Source organism: Macaca thibetana, chromosome 3 (genome assembly GCF_024542745.1).
Source record: "Macaca thibetana thibetana isolate TM-01 chromosome 3, ASM2454274v1, whole genome shotgun sequence".
In the NCBI taxonomy this organism is placed as follows: Eukaryota; Metazoa; Chordata; class Mammalia; order Primates; family Cercopithecidae; genus Macaca; species Macaca thibetana.
In genome coordinates this window covers 81356672-81377452 of record NC_065580.1, presented here as the reverse complement: position 1 = coordinate 81377452, position 20781 = coordinate 81356672, and the positions used below count along the sequence as shown (strand labels likewise).

Here is a 20781-nt window from a genome sequence, read left to right as displayed (position 1 = left end):
CTTTTTACAAAATTAAGATCATACAAATAAGAAATCTAGAAATATAACTAATAATCACAATTGGTTAGTTTTTTAATTAAAATGTAATTATCTAATTTGAGGGACATAATTTAAATTAAAATCATCAAAAAATTACTGTAGCACTTGAATAATAGAGTTGTGGGGAAAATGACTCAAGCTTTTAAGTAGAATGTTATTCTGGAGAAAAAGTAACTTTTTATAATCTCTTCTACATGGGCACTTTTTTGAAGAAGTGCTTTGGAATCTCATTCCTGAATGTGCTTGTGTTTGGGACTATTAATCTAAACATAAACGGTCCCATTATTTACTGAAGTGTCTTCTAGTGGAAAAAAAAACTAAGCAACCAATACATGGACATCAAATGCATCGTAAATGTTAGTCTACAACCTCTTAGGCAGTATTTATGAAGTACAGGTTTAATAAACAGATATTATACACATTTTACGTGGCAAATTTCTAAACATATGCAGGTGTCCCCCACTCTTTAGCATAAATCTAATACACACTGCCTCTATCATTAGCTAGACTACTTCTAAGAATATCAACCTAATAAAAATGAGGGAAGTGATGTTGTCAAAATAAACTTATTCATTAGATATACAGTATTAAGTGCTATAAAATAAACTGCATGCATGCCTAAATTAAATACAAACAATTAGATTTTTCTATGCCTGTTTAAGATAGCATTGATAAAATGGAACTGCCTGTGCTATATCATTAAAAATATTATACTTTTTCCCAAATGACAACTTTCTTTTAAAGTTAAGAATTAGAATGACATTGAAGGCAGGCAACATTTTTTTTCATATAAAATATTGGTTTCAGAAGTAAACCAGTGTTTATAATCCAAATATAAACTGTTGTCTCATCTCCACTGACAACCTTACAGCCTGCTATAGATTATTTTCGTAAGGAAATCACCAACTTTTTAAGCAAAACAATTAAAATAGATAATCACTGCTATGCAAAACTTGTAGGCAGAAAAATGTGAAAGCACAAATAAAGCATAAGAGGAAAAATCTTTCTACCAGTTTAACTTACTTCAGTGATATGGAAAAAAAATAAGTGGTAAGGAAATAAATTGTGGTGAATATAAACACATTAACAGAAATGACAGAATTATTACAGTTGTACATGTGATGTAACAGATACATCTACATGTAAGACAACAACTCAATCTTTCTTTTGAAGAAAAACATATACAAAAACACATACACAAAGAGACACAAATGTGTTTGACTGAAGAGTCTTGAATGATGCATCTCTGAGATCAATGGATAAACCTAACTTTCAGTAGTAGAACTTCAAGTAGAAGCACTGAGCCATTACTGCAGTCTTATGACAAAAATGTCTGTTTTATGATGGAAATGTTTGGGTTTTTATTCCATTTCTTTGTAGAGAGAATTTATTTACTAAATATATGTAAAAATAGTTTATACTTATGTGTATGTCCTGTACACATAAAGCAAAGATTTGGTGACTAAAAAGATGATGAGTGCTACAACTGGTAAAGGAATTAATCTTTAAAACTAATCTCTAAGGTTTGAGAAAATCATTAGACTGTTTGTTGCCCTGCTCTAAGGTATTCTAAAGGCCTGCATTTTAATAAGGATATGGACATAACTACGTTGAAAGAAAGGTGACCTTTGTTTTCATATTCCACTCAGCACCATTCAGCAGTCCTATGAACAAAGGAGTAAAGGGATAAAAAGGAGAATGGAAAACTTTGTCATTTCCCAAGTCTATGGATATAAAAATATTTCTCTAAATATTTCTCCTTGAGGACAGAGATTGTGAGCTCCTTGAGAACGGTGTCAAATAGTAGATATTTAATAAAAGTCTGTTGGCCAAATGAAAAAATGTTACAGTTAGAGTGCTCATTCATCCCACAGCCGTCTATAAATAGGATTTCAAGGAAGCCACTTAATACAATGTGTAGAGTGACTTAGAGAAGAATTCCCTTTTCCCCAGACAGACAGATATAAAAATTGGGTTGATCTACCTCATTACTCTTGCTTTGAGATAGGGTCAGGCTATCATTGGTCAGTTCCTCATCATCAGCACTGTTTCTGCTAAGAACTTTACTCTTCTTCTTCTTGCAACCCCCTTCACTGGCAGGGCTACTATGATCTTCATCATTGCCTTCATCATTCTCATCTTCATCACTCCCGCTTCCCTCATCTTCATCATCCTCATTGTCTCCATCACTTCCCTCTTTCTGAGATGCAGATCTCCCTTTTCTCTTTACTACAGTAGGTCGCCAATCATTGTCATCCTCACTGTCATAGTCATCCATGTCATTCAGCTCTTCCATGGACACAAAATCCAGAAGCGGTCGGTTTCGTCGAAGGTTCCATTTTTTTGGCTCGCTGACTTGTTCCTCTGCAGCAGTTGTCGCAGTGGGAACAGAAGGGGATGTGTTAACAGCCGGAGGACTTGTGGCTGGTGTGGTGGCAGCAGCAGAAGCAGCCACATTCTCAGATACTGTTGCTTTTTCTTTTTCCTTCTCTCTTTCCTTCTCTTTCTCTTTTTCCTTTTCTTTTTCCTTCTCTTTCTCCTTTTTCTTTCTAGGTCTTTCTCCATTTTCTTCTTCCTCCTTCTTTTCCATTTTAATTAATTGTTTTTCTGCTGATAGTACTTCCTCTGCAGAATTTTTAAGCTGTTCTTCTTTTACTTTAATATCTTCATTCAGTTCTTCTTCTAAAATATTTTCTTCAGAATCACTACAGGAACCTTCTCCACTGTCCTTTGAAGCATCTTCACTTCCATTACCACTCCCTTCAGAATCTGTTGAAAATATGAGAAAAAAAAAACCACACATATGTATATACATACACACACACACACACGACGCTGACACAAATGAAACCACCAAAATTTGTGAATAACTTGCAAAACAATATAAACAAATTTAAGTCAAAGAATGGTAGACATTCCCAACCTGATCAAATAATAAATCAATGAAGTTGATACAATGGTTTTGTATAGCTCTAATGAAGATGAATATATATAACCCTAAATTAAAATATGCTTTAAAAAGAGAAGCACTATTTTGTGTCACATGGCAATATTTGGTATCGAAGAGGCAATTATTTTTTAAAGTAAATGTGCTTCTTTTAAGATTAGGCACTTGATTTTAATTTTACTGATAACACAGACAAAATTCTTCCTCCCTTTAACATCTTTTGTAAACTATATGGACTTGTAAGTATTGAGTCACAACCAAAACAAGATAAATCTGGCCCATAAAACTGCTTCATTTATTTTACTCTTTACCCAGTAAAATGAGCATGGATATTTCTGATAGTCAACTTATACTACATCCCTAATATACCAAACAAATTTTAGGAATACCAAGAACACAGGTGAAAAGAGACAATAGCAATGGCAGAGAAAAAGGAAGTTGCAAGAGAAATTATTAGTTTTCCTGTTTATTAGGATACTGTTCATATCAATAAAAGAAGAGTCACTACACTTTCAAAACTGCTACACAGTAACCATTTATACGCTCTAGACCGGAAGAAACTGATGAATAAAGCAGTCCATCCTGAAAATGAGCAGTCACTGAAAAGTTAGGCTGAAGACATTAAAGAACTCATAGGACTTACGCTTTCTAGCAGGTTTCTTCCACTCCTACCTAGGGCAGCCCAGTCCCTCTCAACCCAACACTACTCAGTAACCTTCTAACCATTCTCTTTGTACCCAATCAAGTAAATAATAATCTAAAATATTTGAAGAGAGAAATAAATGAGAGGAGGAAAAGAGGACAGGGAGCAAGAGGAAGTGGGGAAGAAACCAGTTAAGTCTTAGCCAGTACCAATAGTTACATCCACAGGATGATGAATTTTTGCACCTATAGCCAAGAAAAAGGTAATGATAAAATGGTGGAAAAAGTACAGTGTTTCTACATCATTTTAATTTCTATTAACTCAACTAGGCTTAACCTCTGTAATTAACTAAGCACTAAAATTGAAGGAAGCTGTCTGTAATTAGTATCTGGTATCTAGTGAGCCCCACAAGTCATAAAATGACCGCTAACAAAAATATCCTGCAAGCAAAATTACATAAAAAATAAACACTAACATTTAAGAGATACTGACTGACTCTATGAAATCATTATCAATCTCACATCTGTCATGTAGGTATCCATAGCTTACTTGTGACTGTTCTGAAAAAAACACTCTTATCCTAAACAACCTTGCACAGGATACAAGAGCAATATCATACAGGTCAGCAATTCCCTATCTGAAACTTTAAGAAGCAGATGTGTTTTAGAATTCATAATTTCTCAGATTTTCAAGGGTAACATGGAACATGTACCATATATTACAGTAATACCCCCAGTAAAGTACATGGGATTATCCTATAATCAAACATTATTTCTGCAGAGAAAAATATAAATATTTACAGTGTATGAGAAATAAATACTACAAATAAACTCCTACCAGTTCCTGTTAGGCTTTGCCATCAAGTAAGTTTGTGTCAACCTTACAAAACACTTGGATTTTTGAGCTTCTTGGATTTCAAGAGTGTGGACCCAATATCACTCACAAACAAGTGACTTCTTTTCAGTCTCCAAAGCATTAAGAAAATTATGATTTTGTAAACCACTCACAGCAATTAAACCCAACCTACCAGGAAAAATACCATCTGGTAAAAATAACAATAATAATCTTTAGACATTTTAAAATTATGATTTACTAAATAAAAACCAGAGTTGACTAAACACTTCTAAGACACAGAAAGATCTTTTATGCACACTGACTAAAGAAAACTGAAACACCTTAGGCTCTAGAATGGAAGCAATGCCATAATTAAGAGAGCTAGGAGACGAAGATGAAAGAAAAGGTTACTTTTCTTCTGGATCAACCTTCTAGAAGGCTTTTTACCAATCAAAACTTAATGATAGATAAAAAAGTAAGATTAACTGGGGCAGAAGTGTGGGTAGCTGATCAAAACTGAGACCAATCCAACTTTGCTGTTACTTGGTAAATTTCACAAAATGTCAGAGATTTTTGTGATTTTGTTTTGGTAGCTGCCAATGCCAATTAATTATTTTTTCTAATGAGAGGTAAATTGAAACTCCTTGATTCTGTTTTTGATTTATAATCATGCCTGAATAGAAAGGAATTAAAAAAAAATTCAATGTTTTATATTTGTTAATTATTAGAAGAATGGACATTTTCCCACAAAACCAAGTCCTAATAGCTTATCCAACCCCTCGTTCTCCAAATATAGTACATTAGTCAGACTCCAACTACAGGGATCAGCAATATATCAAATTTTATCTTTCTATAGGGATCAGCAATATATCAAATATTATCTTTCCCTGATCTCTGAAAAATAACTTCTTCATCTGATTAGTCACTATTTGTTTTTTGTACATATGCACTGGAGGGATGGAGATAAACCATATTTATTTACAAGCATAGCTGAGTAATAATGATAATTAGAAAAATCAAGGTCCTTGGCTGTCTATTTTTTCCATAGGTTGCAAAGAAAAAAATTTCCCATTACTAAAAATCAAAGAATGACTCTGTGCCATGTTCCAAAAAAAAAAAAAAAGAGAAAGGAAAAAAAGAAATACACTGGAGAAATTAGCCAGACACTTTCAAATAAAGCTATCTTAGGCAGAAAGACAGAGTTAATTTCAAGTCTACAATAAACTTTTCTTACATTTGAAAAAAATAAATCTTTAAAATTGAAATCCTACTTCCCATTTGGTTAAATAAAAGATAACCTTTCTCAAATATACAATATATCGGAATCTCTCCAAGCAACAGCTATTTCAACTAACAGACAGTTAAGAAATTTTTTACCATCACAGAATTTTTCAAAACTCCTCTGAGTGGTAATGGCCAGACAAAAAATAAAATAAATTTTAAAATTAGAATTTAAAACACCAACCTTCAAGAATCCCTTTATAATATTAAATAATAAAATAAAAATTAATTTAATTAATATCAACCATCAATACCACTATATCCAATGTTCTCCCCATAACAAAATCAATATGACTTAATTTAGTTTTATGTTAATATACAACATGTGCAACATAAATTTGTTCATCAATTTCATCAATCTAATTCTGTTCATTGATCTGGTACAACAGTATTAGTACTATAAACATACATAACAGACAACAGACCGATCACTATTCTACCAGTTATTTAGAGCTATCCTGGGGCTACATTTGACCAAAACTGTGTACGTCTTGAAGACAGCCAGTCAGTCAACACAACTTATCCTCTACTGCTGATTCTAGTTCCAGCTATGTCATCTTAGGTTTGTATGGGTAAATCTAAGCCAGTGGTACTCAAATGGGGACATTTTTTCCGCCAGAGGACAAATGGCAATGTCTGGAAACAACAGTTGCCACAACAGTGGAAGTGGGGGTGGAGGTGAGGCTGGGGCAGGTAGGAAACTGGCATCTAGAGGCTACTGGCATCTAGTAGAGGAAAGGGTTGTTGTTGCTAAACATCCTATTGGGTACAGGACAAGCCTCCACAACAAAAAACTATCCAACACAAAATGCCAATTTTGTGTTAAGGGTTTTGAGAAACCCTTAACTCGTATATATGGCCACAATTTGACCTTATTCTACTTTTCCAGGCTTATCACTTCTACTTTTAGTCAACCCTGATCCCCAAATATAAAAAACAATTCCAAGTCTCAACACTTGTAATTTCTGCCTCACCAAGATTGCTGTTTATCTAAATCTTTCTGTTCATAGTTCCACTCTTATCTCCTCTCCTCAATGAAATTGTTCTACATCAATCTAAAGTAATCCTATTTCCTATGAAAGACTTGAACTACACAAGTGATCAACCATCCTTTGTATCAATTATTTTAATTATTCTAATTTTTATTTTACTTACATGTTATGTTACTTACATGTTATTTTACTTACTTATTCTAATATTATTACTATTGTTTTATAAATTCACCATAACATCTAGCAAAGGGCTAAACTATGCGCAATCAATGAACATATCTTGGTCCAATTATTCAAAGTCAGATTAAGCACAAAATACCACCAAAGTCTCAGGCTGACTCTTCTCATTAAATTATTTCCTGGTAATATGGCCTAACTAAACTACCTTTTGATTAAGATCTAAAGTTAACTCCATTTTACTTTGGCTGGTGGGGGATGGGGGTAGAGGGCATGGCTAATCTGTCTGGTTAATAAAAGTAATACAGGTCTGCATCTTTATAAAGATGTAAACATTCTTTAAAACATTCAATTAATGTAGCAGATAACTAAATGTAAATAAGTCTCCTATCCTACCCCCAGCCCTATGCCCAAGTCTCAAATATAAACACTTTAACTAGGTCAAACCATGAAATTGCTAATATTTGACTGTTTCGGACCTACAAAACTGGTAATTCCATACGGTTCAACCTAACATTTCTACATATTGTTCTTCTGGTGGTTATCACCATAATTCTAACACATACATACCCTATTTTAGGACTTACTCATTTCAAACTTTATTGATTGCTTTCAATCAAAAATGAGAAGCTTCTTGTGCTTTTGCATTAAAAATAAAATATAAACTCTCTTTAGTTTCATAATTTTCTAAAGGTACAGGCTGGTAATCACTTGCCAATCTTACTCGTGGGTCACTCTTTACCAAATGTTGATTTGTTTCTATTTTATGATAGAGTTAAATTACATTTATCTGCAAATGTTTTCTATATTTATTCCTAAAACCAAACAGAAATATAAAAAGTTTTATAGTCAGAATTTCAGATTTCAAGATGAAGGTAAGAAAAAATTGATCCACAGAATCCAGTTAGCCAAAATTAAGGCCAACCAATCTAACTACTTTAAGTTCTAAGGAAGTTCGTAGTTCATTCAATAAGTCATTTCTAGAAGTTATTTTGAAAGAAAACATGATCAGACAGATGTTTAGCTACCGTTTGTCTACTTCCAATTTAATCTCCTATTCATAAGTAGTGCTGGGAATCCACAACTTCAACATGTTTGAAAACCAGTGATAGGACTAATGTCTTATTCTCTATAAGACTTCAATTAAATATATACTACCTCAGGCACAGAAAAGATTCAAATGGAAAACAATGGTAATCTAGAGTAAGCCAGTATCTCAGCTATGCAGAGCATCGATGCACCTAAAACAAGTCAAAAATATGATTCAATTTCTGTTGACTATTAATCATTTTAAATACAATCATTTTCTTCTAAATTCCCTTTTACAATAAATACCAAGAACTATACATATAAAATTGTGACCTGAAACCACAGGTCGCAAATTTAAGCTCCCCAGGGGGCCAGGAAGGTAAATTATGAGTACAGCATACTAGATATTATGTTACAAGAGGGAACAGAAAGTAAATATTTTTAGTGTGTTTAAGGGATATATAGATATATCAAACTAACAAAACTCATCCTATCATTTTTCACAAACAACAGTTGTCTTCAACTATAGTTAGGATTTAACAAGGTCAGAAATCTCTACTTAGCTCGATGTCATAAAATATTTTGAGAAAGTATTTTCTGTTTGTATCAGATTGTTTTATCACTTGAAAAAGAAGCGATACCTATGAATACTCCATCTCAATAAACAAACCTTAGAAACAAATTGTCCACAAAGTCAAGATTTATTGTCACATAATTATGTAATACTTAATATGTTTTAGAATTGTTCTAATATTCAAAGAATTCATAACTTCCAAGACCCAACTATGTTTGTCAAAGTTTACAACCACAACCATAACAAACCAAAACTACATCCTAGCCAGGAATATTCTTATCTGCCAAGGTCTTTACCAAGAGAACTAAGATTTAAATTTTACCTCCTTTCCCTTCCCCTTCCCTTCTTTGGAAATACCAAACATCAGCAAACCAACTAAAGGAGGGATAAAGAGCTGAGAAGCAAAGGATAAAAAAAACAGTTAATCAAGATAAACTTATCAATTTTTGATTGCTGGGGATGAATTCAATTAGTAACCAAATATTCAGAGTTTCTGTTTAAGATTCCGTCCATCAACTCTTGGGATCCAAGCAGATAAACAGACTAAATTCTGAAGTCAAATCCATTGGATCCGTTACTGCCTGAGTGACCTCATGCCAATTCTTTAAACTCAATACCCCTGTTACCTGTAAAATAGTATCTCCTTCACTAAGTTACTGTGAAAATTAAATGAGATTAATTATGCAAACAAAAAGTTATCAGCAAATCACAATGCAAATTCTGCTGTTGATGCTACTAAAAGTAGCAACAGTAATATAATTTCATTCATCCCTTCCTACTATCCCTAGCAGGAAAAAGACAAGGGAAAACCAGAGGAAGGAGAGATGTGACTAAGCACAGCAAACTCTCTAGAAGGATATAAAAACTGCTGAAGAGATGAAATTGGAAAGGTTTTTACTTCTCACTTTATTTAAATTTTCATCTCACTTTATTTAAATTTTCAAAAGAGGTGAAATTACAAATAATTTTTATTGTTCATGTTTATCAGTATTTTTCCCATAAAATATTTAAACATAATTTTTATGTTTCTCAGATTCCTTCAATTGAAACTATATATTATATACATAAGGCACACTGAACAGAAGATACAAAGGAAAACCATATTTTTCTGTTTTCCAGTTTAGTACAACGTGAATACACCACCTTTAAAAAAAAAATTTTTTAAATTACTAAATATAGTAAGCAAGCATGCATGACTTACACTTCAGAGATATCTGAAAGGCCCAATCCACAAGGTCCAGCACCTACTATAATTTAAAGTGCAACTCTTACTCTGGTTAATTTTATTCTAGCAAAAGAGCTAATACACAAAAAAAGCAAAACTCCCCTAAGAGAATGTCAAGTGATCTGAAAAAAGAAGAACCCTGCTCAGAGACTATTAATGGTCCACACACCTCTCAGGATACTTTTGTACTTTGGGATATCTTTCAGTTTTTTCCTCTGTAATATAAGCATAAATATATTTTAAGGTGTAAAACAGAGAAACCCTTTTGCATCTTACGAAAAAGTCCTTCCCCTGACTGCTAATTATCTCTGAGGAAAACAGAAGCAACGATAGGTCTAGTGACAGTATCTAAAGGCAAAATGGGAAATCAAATGGACAAAATAAATGAAGTTTATGTGCTTTCACTTAAAATTGGCATTTTAATCAAAACCGATTTAAAAAGTCTAAAAATAAACCTAACTCCAGAAAGCTGGGAAAGGGGAAGAGAGAAGGAAATATTTACCTGAGGCATCTCCAACTTTAAAATCACTGTCATCTGAACTATCATAATCAAGAGCTTCCAGCAGAGAAGCTGCCAAAGGCTTCACCTGCCTCCTCTTGGAGCTGCGATCCACTGTTAAGAGAAAAAAAATTACATTGTCATTCATAATCACACCAAACACAGGGGAGAGTTGTGGTGCTAAGAGAACACAAAGATGACCTCGGGCAAGGAATTTTTGTCTAACTGAGTTCTCAGCAAAAGAGGTCAGGAGAAGGTTGGGGTGCAGAAGCGGGGTGAGGAAGGCTGGACAGCTCCACGGACAGTTTCAGAGGCAGCTCCAGCCCTGATGCTGCCAACGCCAACTCAGGCCAGCTAAAATCGAAGCTGACCCTCTTGCCCATCTTTTCGAGATGTAGGTTCTGCACCTTACTCGTAATCCCCTACTTACACATCGTAACAGTCAATAAAACACGCAAAACCCAGGGAATAAAAGAAGCAGGCTTCACTCCCGCGGACCATGGAGGGCCAGGGTCCACCAATCCAGCTTTCCCGCAGGGTTCTCCCACCCCTGCCCTGCTCCCACCGGCCCTGACATCTAGAATGGCTGAAATGGATCCCTCGCCGCAGAGGCCTTGGACACACTTACTAAGGAATCCGTGAAGTGGTCGTTTGGAGGAGACTTAGGGAGAGGCTGCGGGAGCCCAGGCAGCGCCGAGGTCGGGGACTGGGGCCGCGAAGACAAGTCCGAAAGATGCTATTTAAAACCGGCGCGCAGCCAGCCAGACAGGGGCGCTCCCAAGAGTAGCCCCGCGGTCCCTTAACCCCCCGCCCCCCCGGCCTCACCTGGCCCTGGCCGCTCGAGCCCCTTCCCACAGCGCTCCCTGGCCGGAGAAGACCTCCGGCCCAGGCAGCGCAGCCAACCCGGCGGCCCTGGGGAGTTAATTTCTCCCGTTAAAACCAGAAAAAAAAAGAAAGAAAGAAAGAAAAACTTTATTAGCCTGGACCACAAGCAACAAAAAACCCAGAAATTGCACAGCTCGAGGCCGGCTGCCTCAGACAATAGGGAAAGCAGCGACCCGGATACGGCTCTGAGTAGAAGGAAGTGAAAACACGAGGCTGAGCGCAGCCCTGAGAGCAGCAGGAGTTGAGGGCGCATGCGCAGGACTCGCCGCCGCGCACCCTTCCGGAGCAGGAGCCGAACAGAGCCGAGTGGAAACCCAGGGAGCCTCACGGAGCCTCACGTTCCAGGGAGCCTCAGGGAGCCTCAAGGAGCCGAGTAGTGCCAAGCAGAAGCAGAGGTGCCCGCCAAACCAGTGCAACTCCGCCCATAAACCCCTAAGGCTGCGCCCTGTCCGCGCCTAATTCAGCTCCTGAGTCCAAATCCCTGGGAGGCCAGTTTTTGTTTCTGATCTGTTTTTTAAGGATTTACGGAGTAAACTTTCCACAAAGGGATGTTTGCTACCCTAAGCCACTACCAATAATTAAATAATATTGTCACCGGTAGAGGGTCGTGACTGCAAGTTGTCCAGGTTCTTGGCGTTTTTAACAAAGAATTGGACAAAACGCCCAGCAAAGCAAAGAAAGAATGAAGCAACAAAAGAACAAAAGCAGGGATTTATTGAAAATGAAAGCATGCTCTGTGCGACAGCGACCTGAGCAGCCGCTCAAGGGCCCGGATACAGAATCCTGTTGAGTCCAAATACCCTCTAGAAGCTTCCTGTTGGCCACTTCATGCTCACTTCATGTAAATAAAGTAACGCGCAATCAGTCTGATTGGTTGCAGAAAGCAGCCAACCAGAGGCCGAAATGAAGTTACAAAGGTCATGCTCCTGTGCAAACACTGGTGCAAAAAGCAATCAATCAGAGGCAGGGTGAAGTTACAAAGTGATATACTTCTATGCAAAGGAAGCCTCCCCTGCAATCAGTCTGATTTGTTGCCGACAGCCAATTTCCCATCTGCCCAGCAGAAAAACTTGGGGTTTGCAAAGGGAGTAGCCTTTGGTCCTTTTGTTACTTAGGCATGGAAAGTTAAGGGTTTCCTTTCATTTTAGTTCTAGGAAGTTGGCGTGAAACATCCTTAGGTTCCCTGCCTCCAGACCCTATTCTCCTGCCTCACTCTCACCCAAACTATCATTGCTATGTGTCCACTCAAACTTTTCTATTGTGCTATAGAAACTTCTATTCCAAAATGTATAACCTACTTAGTAAACTTTTTTCCTTTTCAATTATCATTCTTTTACCTCCTCATCTGAAATGGAAGTTACCTTGCAGCCCTCTCAAATGAAAACCACTCATCCTTCCATACTTCATTTTTTCAAGGTGCAAGAAGTGGCATCCCATCCTTAATACTCCTCACTGGCTTTCAGATATTTATTCTTCCAGTTAAAATCCTAGGAACTTGGTTATTTTAAAAACTCCATTCTGGGAACTTCACTTCCATTCTACTTTAAACACCAACCATATCATGGACTGACAGTTTTACCTATAAAATTATAAATTGAAATATTCCACTCTTTGACAATAGCCCTTTAGATTTATTTGAAGCAATTATGCTAAATTATCTAAAAGAGAAATTCAAAATCTGGCATTCGTGTTTATGTAAAACTAATTTCTAGGAGATTTTGTGAATAAAAATGTATTAATTCATTTACCTTTAATAAACAACACCTAGTTGCTCTAGAAAAACAGTCTGTACTGCCGGGCACGGTGGCTCACGCCTGTAATCCCAGCACTTTGGGAGGCCAACGCAGGTGGATCACCTGAGGTTGGGAGTTCGAGACCAGCCTGCCCAACATGGTGAAACCCCATGTCTACCAAAAATACAAAAATTAGCCAGCATGGTGGCACAAACCTGTAATTCCAGCTACTTGGGAGGCTGAGGCAAGAAAATCATTTGAACCTGGGAGGTGGAGGTTGCAGTGAGCAGAGATCATGCTACTGCACTCCTGGGTGACAAGAGTGAAACTGCATCTCAAAAAAAAAAAGTCTGTACTAATATATATACCACCAAGAGTGGATAAGAATTCTTTCTAGTTTTCCAAACCCATGGCCATTGGATATCAGCAATCATCTTTTTTTAACTTTTAATTTTGAAGTAATTTCAGATTTACCAAAAAGTGCAATAATAATACTGAGTTTTTGTACATCCTTCACCCAGCTACCACTAATATCAGTATCTTATGTAACCATAATACATTTATCAAAACTAAGAAACTGACATGAGTACAGTTTTGTTGACTAAAGACTTTATTTATATTTCACTAATTTTCCTACTAATGTCCTTTTTTCTGTTCCAAGATCCAATCCAGAAGACAACATTGCATTTAGGTTAGTAATCTTTTGCAATTCATGTATTGAAAGAAAGTAAGAGAAGGAAAGAAGGAGAAAAGGAGGAAAGGAAGAGAGGGAAGGAAAAAGGAAGGAAGAAGAAAAGTAAAAAGAAAGGAAAAAAATTACCTAATTCCTTTTTTTGACCTGCATTTAATAAACATGGAAGGAACTGCTGGTGTCTCCCAATACCCATTGTCTCCTTTTTCTTCAAAAATGGAACCTCCAAATTTTAACTGGGCACAAGTTTCCAAAGAATAAAGACATAATATACCAACTTTCTTGATGTTGGTTGGAGTTTTCAGTTAAGTTCTGGCCAATTGCATGTCAGCAGAAACAGTACATGCAACTTCCAGGAAATGATATTAAATGAAGGGGCTTGAACTTTTCCCTCCCTTTTGTGAATGCCTGTTATTTCTTTTTCTTGCCTAATTGCTCTGGCTAGAACCTGTGGAACATTGTTGAATAAATCTGGTGAGAGCAAGACTTCTTTGTCTTGTTTCTGACTTTAGGAAGAAAGCTTTCAGTCTTCCACTTAGTCTTATGTTATCTATAGCTTTTCATAGATGCCCTTTTTCAGGTGGAGGAACTTTCTTTTTGTTCCTAGTTTGCCAATTTTTTAAATCATGAAAGAGCTTCAAATTTTATTAAATACTCCTTCTCTGTCTATTGAGATGATCACGTGATTTTTGTGCTTTATTTTTTCAATGTGGTATATTATTATATTGCTTGATTTTTATTAGCTTAATCAACCTTGCATTTGTAGTATAAATTCTACTTAGTCATGTTGTATAAATCTTGTTATAGATGCTAGATTCAGTTTGCTAGTATTTTGTTGATTTTTGCATCCATTTATATTTATAAAGGAAATTACATTTTTATGTCATATAAAGAATTTGTCTTTATTGGTTATAAACTGGCTATAATGGCATCTCCAGTAATATTCTTCTGAACATCTTTAAGGCATACATGATAAATTACTTTTGGCATTCTTAACTCAGAATTTTTTGTGGGGGCGGTGGGGTGATGGAGTCTCGCTTTGTTGCCCAGGCTGGAGTGTGCAGTGGCAGCAATCTCAGCTCACTGCAACTCCCGTCTCCCAGGTTAAAGTGATTCTCCTGCCTTAGCCTCCCCAGTAGGTGGGATTACAGATGCCTGCCACCATCCCTGGCTAATTTTTATATTTTTAGTAGAGACAGGGTTTCACCATGTTGGCCAGGCTGGACTTCAACTCCTGACCTCAATTGATCACCCACCTCAACCTCTCAAAGTACTGGGATTACAAGTGTGAGCCACTGCACCCAGCCTTAACTCAGAAAATTTTCAGTCTCCTAATGCTCTGCCATCTTCTTAGCAGAATATTTATGTTATGTAATCCATCATGTTTCTCTTTTATTCTAGTTGTCAGGTATTCAAATTCAAGATATTTATGTATGACTACACAAAGAAGAAGAATTATATAATAATTGTTTCCAAAAAACAGCAACCACAAACAGCCTCAATGTAGGATTTTGCCAAATAATATTCTTAATGTCCACAATTCTAACTAAGCAAACTGAATATGACTGCACAAGCATCAGCAATAATTATGAAAAGCAGAGATCTGTATTTAGAAATGGTCTTTCAAAGTACTCCAACAAAAGATAGTAAAATAAACAGCTTGTCGTGGACACCTACTATAAGAAAAAGAAACAAATATGTATACAAAAGACAGCAAACTTCAGAGTCTGGAGATCCAAATTTGGGTCTAGGCTTTGCCACTGAATTTGTGTAACCTTAAAAAAGTCAACATTGAGCCTCCGATTCATCACCCAGATCTGGAAATAATATTAATAACCTGTCTGGTTACTTACTTGAAGTTTTGAGAAGCAGATAACAGTGTACCCTATTTCCAAAATTACTCTAAGAAAAAAGTCTTTTAAATCCAAGAAATGAGAGGACATGTAAAATGTTGTAAGAGAAAAAATGATGTAAGAGAAAAAGAAAATAAAAGTTAAAATAAATTGTGAATAATTGCTGATACTGAGATTGTGGGATTTAATACAGTTTTATTAAGCAAGGATATGCAAACTAGAGGGGACATAATTCTAAATTATTGTAACCAAATCCAAGAGGTAGGAGGTAAAGAGATGGAGTGCTTGGGGAAAGTAAAATACGAGAAATGAAAAAAACAAAATTGAATTGTCTTATTTTGTTGAGAGAGAAACTGCAGATCCTGAGTAATTTTTTAAGAAGCCAAGAAAGTAAAGTTTAGTTTGCTGTAAATCTAAAGATAATAGTGCTGGTTCACAACTAATTGAACAAAATGAACATGTGAATTACCTCACTACCCTCCCCAAAATACACAGAAATCACAGAAGAAATATACAAATAGAAATAAATCCATAAAATCATAGCATTTCTGTAAACCTGAGAGTAATGTCACCAGCAGACTTTTGAGGGCTATGGAGGAATTTTGACAGTTCTGGAAGTAGGTCCAGATTGCCAACAAAATGCAACAGACTAAGGAGCTAATAAATTCATCCAGGTGATGATCATCAAAGAGAAGAATCACTAAAGTGAGTTCTTCCAATAAATTCTCTGCATAATACTTAGGCAAGAGACAATGAGGGTTGTGAGAAGGGCTGAGACTTGGACAGTAGGCTGGATAATTCATTAGAAGGAAAAGAACTACATATTAATTCTGTTGCCAGAGGAACTGAAAATAGCATTTCTCTCCTGAATAAAACTTCAAGTACAGCTCTACTAAGGGGGAAGTCTAACTTCAGAGATTACCGAATGGAAAACAGGTTTATAGGAAGGAGACTGATAGTAACCCAATTGACTTTCAGTTGTCTTAATAGCTGAAATAGGAAAATCCAGCATAGAAACTACTCATAAATCGCAAAGAAGAGACTATTCACATGTAACCTCCCTATACCACCAACTTCCTCATTCACCCTACAAACAAACACACAACCATCAGAACTAGTATACCTATAATGAAAACTTGCATTTAACGTCTGCCGGGTGAAAAGGGCTTCTTATTTGGACAAAGTAAATCAATTCTGGCCACCAACACTACATATTATATACTATGAACACAAATATATATAGACAATCAAGAATCATTAAATATTTAAATAAAACTAACAACATTGGAGAAACCAAATTTTGAAAAACTTTAAACAATTACATAATTCAGATGTATTAGGAATCCCATGGGCATTTTGATATTTAGAAAATGTAAGGGAGGCAGAGGCCATCTTCGTGTAGATATAACAGCAGCAAAACAAGCTCAATCATCTATGAGAATAGAATCCATATTCACTAGCTTCATTCAAAGGTATAAGGGCAAGGCGGAGGAGCAGTTGTGGAGAGGGTAGCAGAAACAGCTGCACTAATTTTCTGACCTCTAGATCATAGCTACAGTTATATGATCTTGAAACTGAAAATTTCCTTGAATCTCTGACTTTCACTCCTTCAGTCCTTTAAATGATTGTGTACATACCAAAATTTTTTTCTGCATGAAATATATATAGTGTTTTCTATTTGCTAACTAATTTTGTCTGATACAATAGTTGGTATATAAAGATGTTCAAAACATAAAGAAATAAAACTTCAACACTGGAAATTTGATATTTATTATTTCACCCAGTTTGGATTAAAAGGCAATGATATCTTGATTACCAGTGGAAAATAAGATATTGGTAGTCCAAGACATGCAGTGGTAATACACTTACTTAAATTATCATATATCATCACCTGAAATAAGGTGCCTGTTGAACACAAGATCTGCTATCAATTGTTTGTTATGATAGAACACTAAAATGGAAATAAGAAATAAAAGGACTGGGGTGGGCTAAGGTGGCAGTTCTGACAGCCTTTGAAAAATTACAGAACAATGATGGCAAGCCCAGGGTTTTAACTTTTTTTAGAATTTCTAAATATGACATGGGACCTTGCTACTTGCCAAGGCTGGACTTGAACTCCTGAGCTCAAGTGATCCTCCTGCCTCAGCCTCTCAAAGTGCTGGGGGTACAGGTGTGAGCCACTACATCCAGCTGACTTGAACTACTTAACTCAAAACTTCTTCCAATACACAGAGAGCTTCTGTGATTTCTTATCTTTGTCATTATTGATGGGCCAGATAATTCTTTGACCCTGTGGCAAAAGGCTGAGGAAGGCTGTCCTATGCATCGTAGGATATCTCAGTACCTCTGGACTCTATCCGCTAGATGCCACTAACAGCTCTCCCTAACCCAAATTGTGACAACCCAAAATGGACATACATTGCCAAATATCCAATGGGGAGCAAAATCACTACTAGAAACAGTGGCACCACCATCACTCACCCCTCCAATGAAAACTACTGCTCTAAATTAATTTCATCTCATGTGATCATAGGACTGATATTGTTAATAATCGATAAATCTGAATACACAAGTTGCAGGTTTTAGGCAACTTTGCAAGAATTTAGGATATTTATTGGGATAGAATGGTACCTTGAGAATTGAAAATCAAGCCTGAAAATATCAGAGCCTCATTTTTTTTAGGTAGAATTAGACCCTTCTTTCTTGGTGAAGCTACCTGCCTTGTTGAAGACACTGTAATGAATGGACTCACCTGAGTTCATTACTTTGCAAAGGGATACTGATTCTCCCCATGCCCATCTCTATTGCATCCCTTCACTGCATCCCTATAAATGGAAGGAGACGGTGTTTTCTTTTATATTAGGAAGAGTTACCTTATGTTTGGTGGTAGTGGTTTTATTGCTATTGTTATTGTGGGGAGGTTTATGGATGGAAGGGTATATATCTGGCTGCAGAGTAGACAAAGCATAAAATTGGGTTAGATATTGTCCACTAGCAGGTGACTTTCATTCTCACCTCTTCCTCTGTATTACAGATCACGTTAGAATAAAAACTACATTTCTTAAACTCACTTAAAACTAGGATTATAGATATGATTTAGATTCCACCAATAAGATGGGCTTTCGAAGTTTTGATGGTGGTGGGAGGCAGACAGGTTCCTACGTGGGAAAGAGTAGGTCCCCAGTGAGACCCAAATTTCAAGCCAGGGAAAATGAAGTGAGAAAAGAAGTTTAGAGAAAAAGAGTGAAAAGAAGTGAACAAAGCCTCGAAGAACTATGTGAAAAAATCAAATCTACGTTTGATTGGTGTACCTGAGAGTGATGGGGAGAATGGAACCAAGTTAGGAAAAACACTCTTCAGAATATTATTCGGGAGATCTTCCCCAACCTAGCAAGGCAGGCCAACATTCCAATTCAGGAAATACAGAGAATGCCACAAAGATACTCCTTGAGAAGGGCAACCCCAAGACACATAATTGTCAGATTCACCAAGATTGAAATGAAGAAAAAAATATTAAGGGCAGCCAGAGAGAAAGGTCTGGTTACCCACAAAGGGAAGCCCATCAGACTGAGTGGACCTCTGAACAGAAACCTTACAAGCCAGAAGACAGTAGGGGCCAATAGTCAACATTCTTAAAGAAAAGAATTTTCAACCCAGAATTCATATCCAGCCAAACTAAGCTTCATAAGTGAAGGAGAAATAAAATTCTTTACAGACAAACAAATGCTGAGAGATTTTGTCACCACCAGGCCTGCCTTACAAGAGCTCCTGAAGGAAGCACTAAACATGGAGAGGAACAACCAATACAAACCACTGCAAAAACATGCCAAATGTAAAGACCATCGATGGTATGAAGAAACTGCATCAACTAACAGGTGACATAACTAGCTAGCATCATAATGACAGGATCAAATCCACACATAACGATATTAACCAAAATGTAAATGGGCTAAATGCCCCAATTAAAAGACACAGCCTGGAAAATTGGATAAAGAGTCAAGACCCATAAGTGTGCTGTATTCAGCAGATCCACCTCAGGTGCAAAGACACACATAGTCTCAAAATAAAGGGATGGAGGAAGATCTACCAAGCAAATGGAAAGAAAAAAAAAAAACAGGAGTTGCAATCCTGGTCTCTGATAAGACAGACTTTAAACCAACAAAGATCAAAAGAGACAAAGAAGGCCATCATATAGTGGTAAAGGGATCAATTCAACAAGAAGAGCTAACTATCCTAAATATATATGCACCCAATATGGGAGCACTCAGATTCATAAAGCAAGTTCTTAGAGACCTACAAAGATACTTAGAGTCCCACAGAATAATAATGGAAGACTTTAACACCCACTGTCAATACTAAACAGATCAACAAGACAGAAAATTAACAAGGATATCCAGGACTTGAACTTAGCTCTGGACCAAGTGAACCTAAAACACATCTACAGAACTCTCCACCCCATATCAACAGAATATCCATTCTTCTCAGCACCACATTGCACTTACTCTAAAATTGACCACATAATTGGAAGTAAAACACTCCTCAGCAAATGTAAAAGAACAGAAATCACAATAAACTGTCTCTCAGACCACAGTGCAATCAAATTAGAACTCAGGATAAAGAAACTCACTCAAAACAACTACATGAAGACTGAACAACCTGCTCCTGAATGACTACTGGGTACATAATGAAATGAAGGCAGAAATAAAGTTGTTCTTTGAAACCAATGAGAACAAAGACACAACGTACCAGAATTTCTGGGACACATTTAAAGCAGTGTGTAGAGGGAAATTTGTAGCCCAAAATGCCCATAAGAGAAAGCAGGAAAGATCTAAAACTGACACCCTAACATCACAATTAAAAGAACTAGAGAAGCAAGAGCAAACAAACTCATAAGCTAGCAGAAGACAAGAAATAACTAAGATCAGAGCAGAACTCAAGGAGATAGAGACATAAAAAACCCTTCAAGAAAAAAATAAATGAATCCAGGAGATGGTTTTTTTTTAAAAGATCAACAAAATAGATTGATTGATAGCAAGACTAATAAAGAAGAAAAGAGGAAAGAATCAAACAGATGCAATAAAAAATTATAAACGGGATATCACCACTGATCCCACAGAAATACAAACTACCATTAGAGAATACTATAAACACCTCTATGCAAATAAACTAGAAAATCTAGAAGAAATGGATAAATTCCTGGATACATACACCCTCCCAAGACTAAACCAGGAAGAAGTTGAATCTCTGAATAGACCAATAATAGGTTCTGAAATTGACGCAATAATTAATAAACTACCAACCAAAAAAAGTCCAAGATCAGACAGATTCACAGCCAAATTCTACCAGAGGTACAAAGAGGAGTTGGTGCCATTCCTTCTG

At 36.4% G+C, this 20781-nt stretch overlaps 2 protein-coding genes across 11 annotated transcripts in view; one reads left to right on the top strand and one right to left on the bottom strand.

The window, feature by feature from the left end:
- Positions 1 to 12005, bottom strand: part of PHF14 (PHD finger protein 14) — a 200367-nt gene extending 188362 nt beyond the window's left edge. For 6 of the 10 annotated variants that reach the window (XM_050783014.1, XM_050783016.1, XM_050783015.1 and 3 more), the window contains exons 1-3: positions 11066 to 11393; positions 10244 to 10354; positions 2024 to 2808 (exon numbers count right to left, since the gene is read on the bottom strand). In XM_050783014.1, coding sequence (XP_050638971.1) covers positions 2024 to 2808; positions 10244 to 10354; positions 11066 to 11378 — 1209 coding nt within the window. In that variant the 5' untranslated portion in view covers positions 11379 to 11393. Of the gene's footprint in view, positions 1 to 2023; positions 2809 to 10243; positions 10355 to 10868; positions 11394 to 11874 lie in introns of those variants that run through there. The other 4 variants (XM_050783020.1, XM_050783022.1, XM_050783023.1 and 1 more) reach the window with 2 other exon arrangements.
- The window catches only part of NDUFA4 (NDUFA4 mitochondrial complex associated), a 711072-nt gene that overhangs the window by 660375 nt on the left and 29916 nt on the right, over positions 1 to 20781 (top strand). The gene's annotated exons all lie outside the window — the stretch shown is intronic.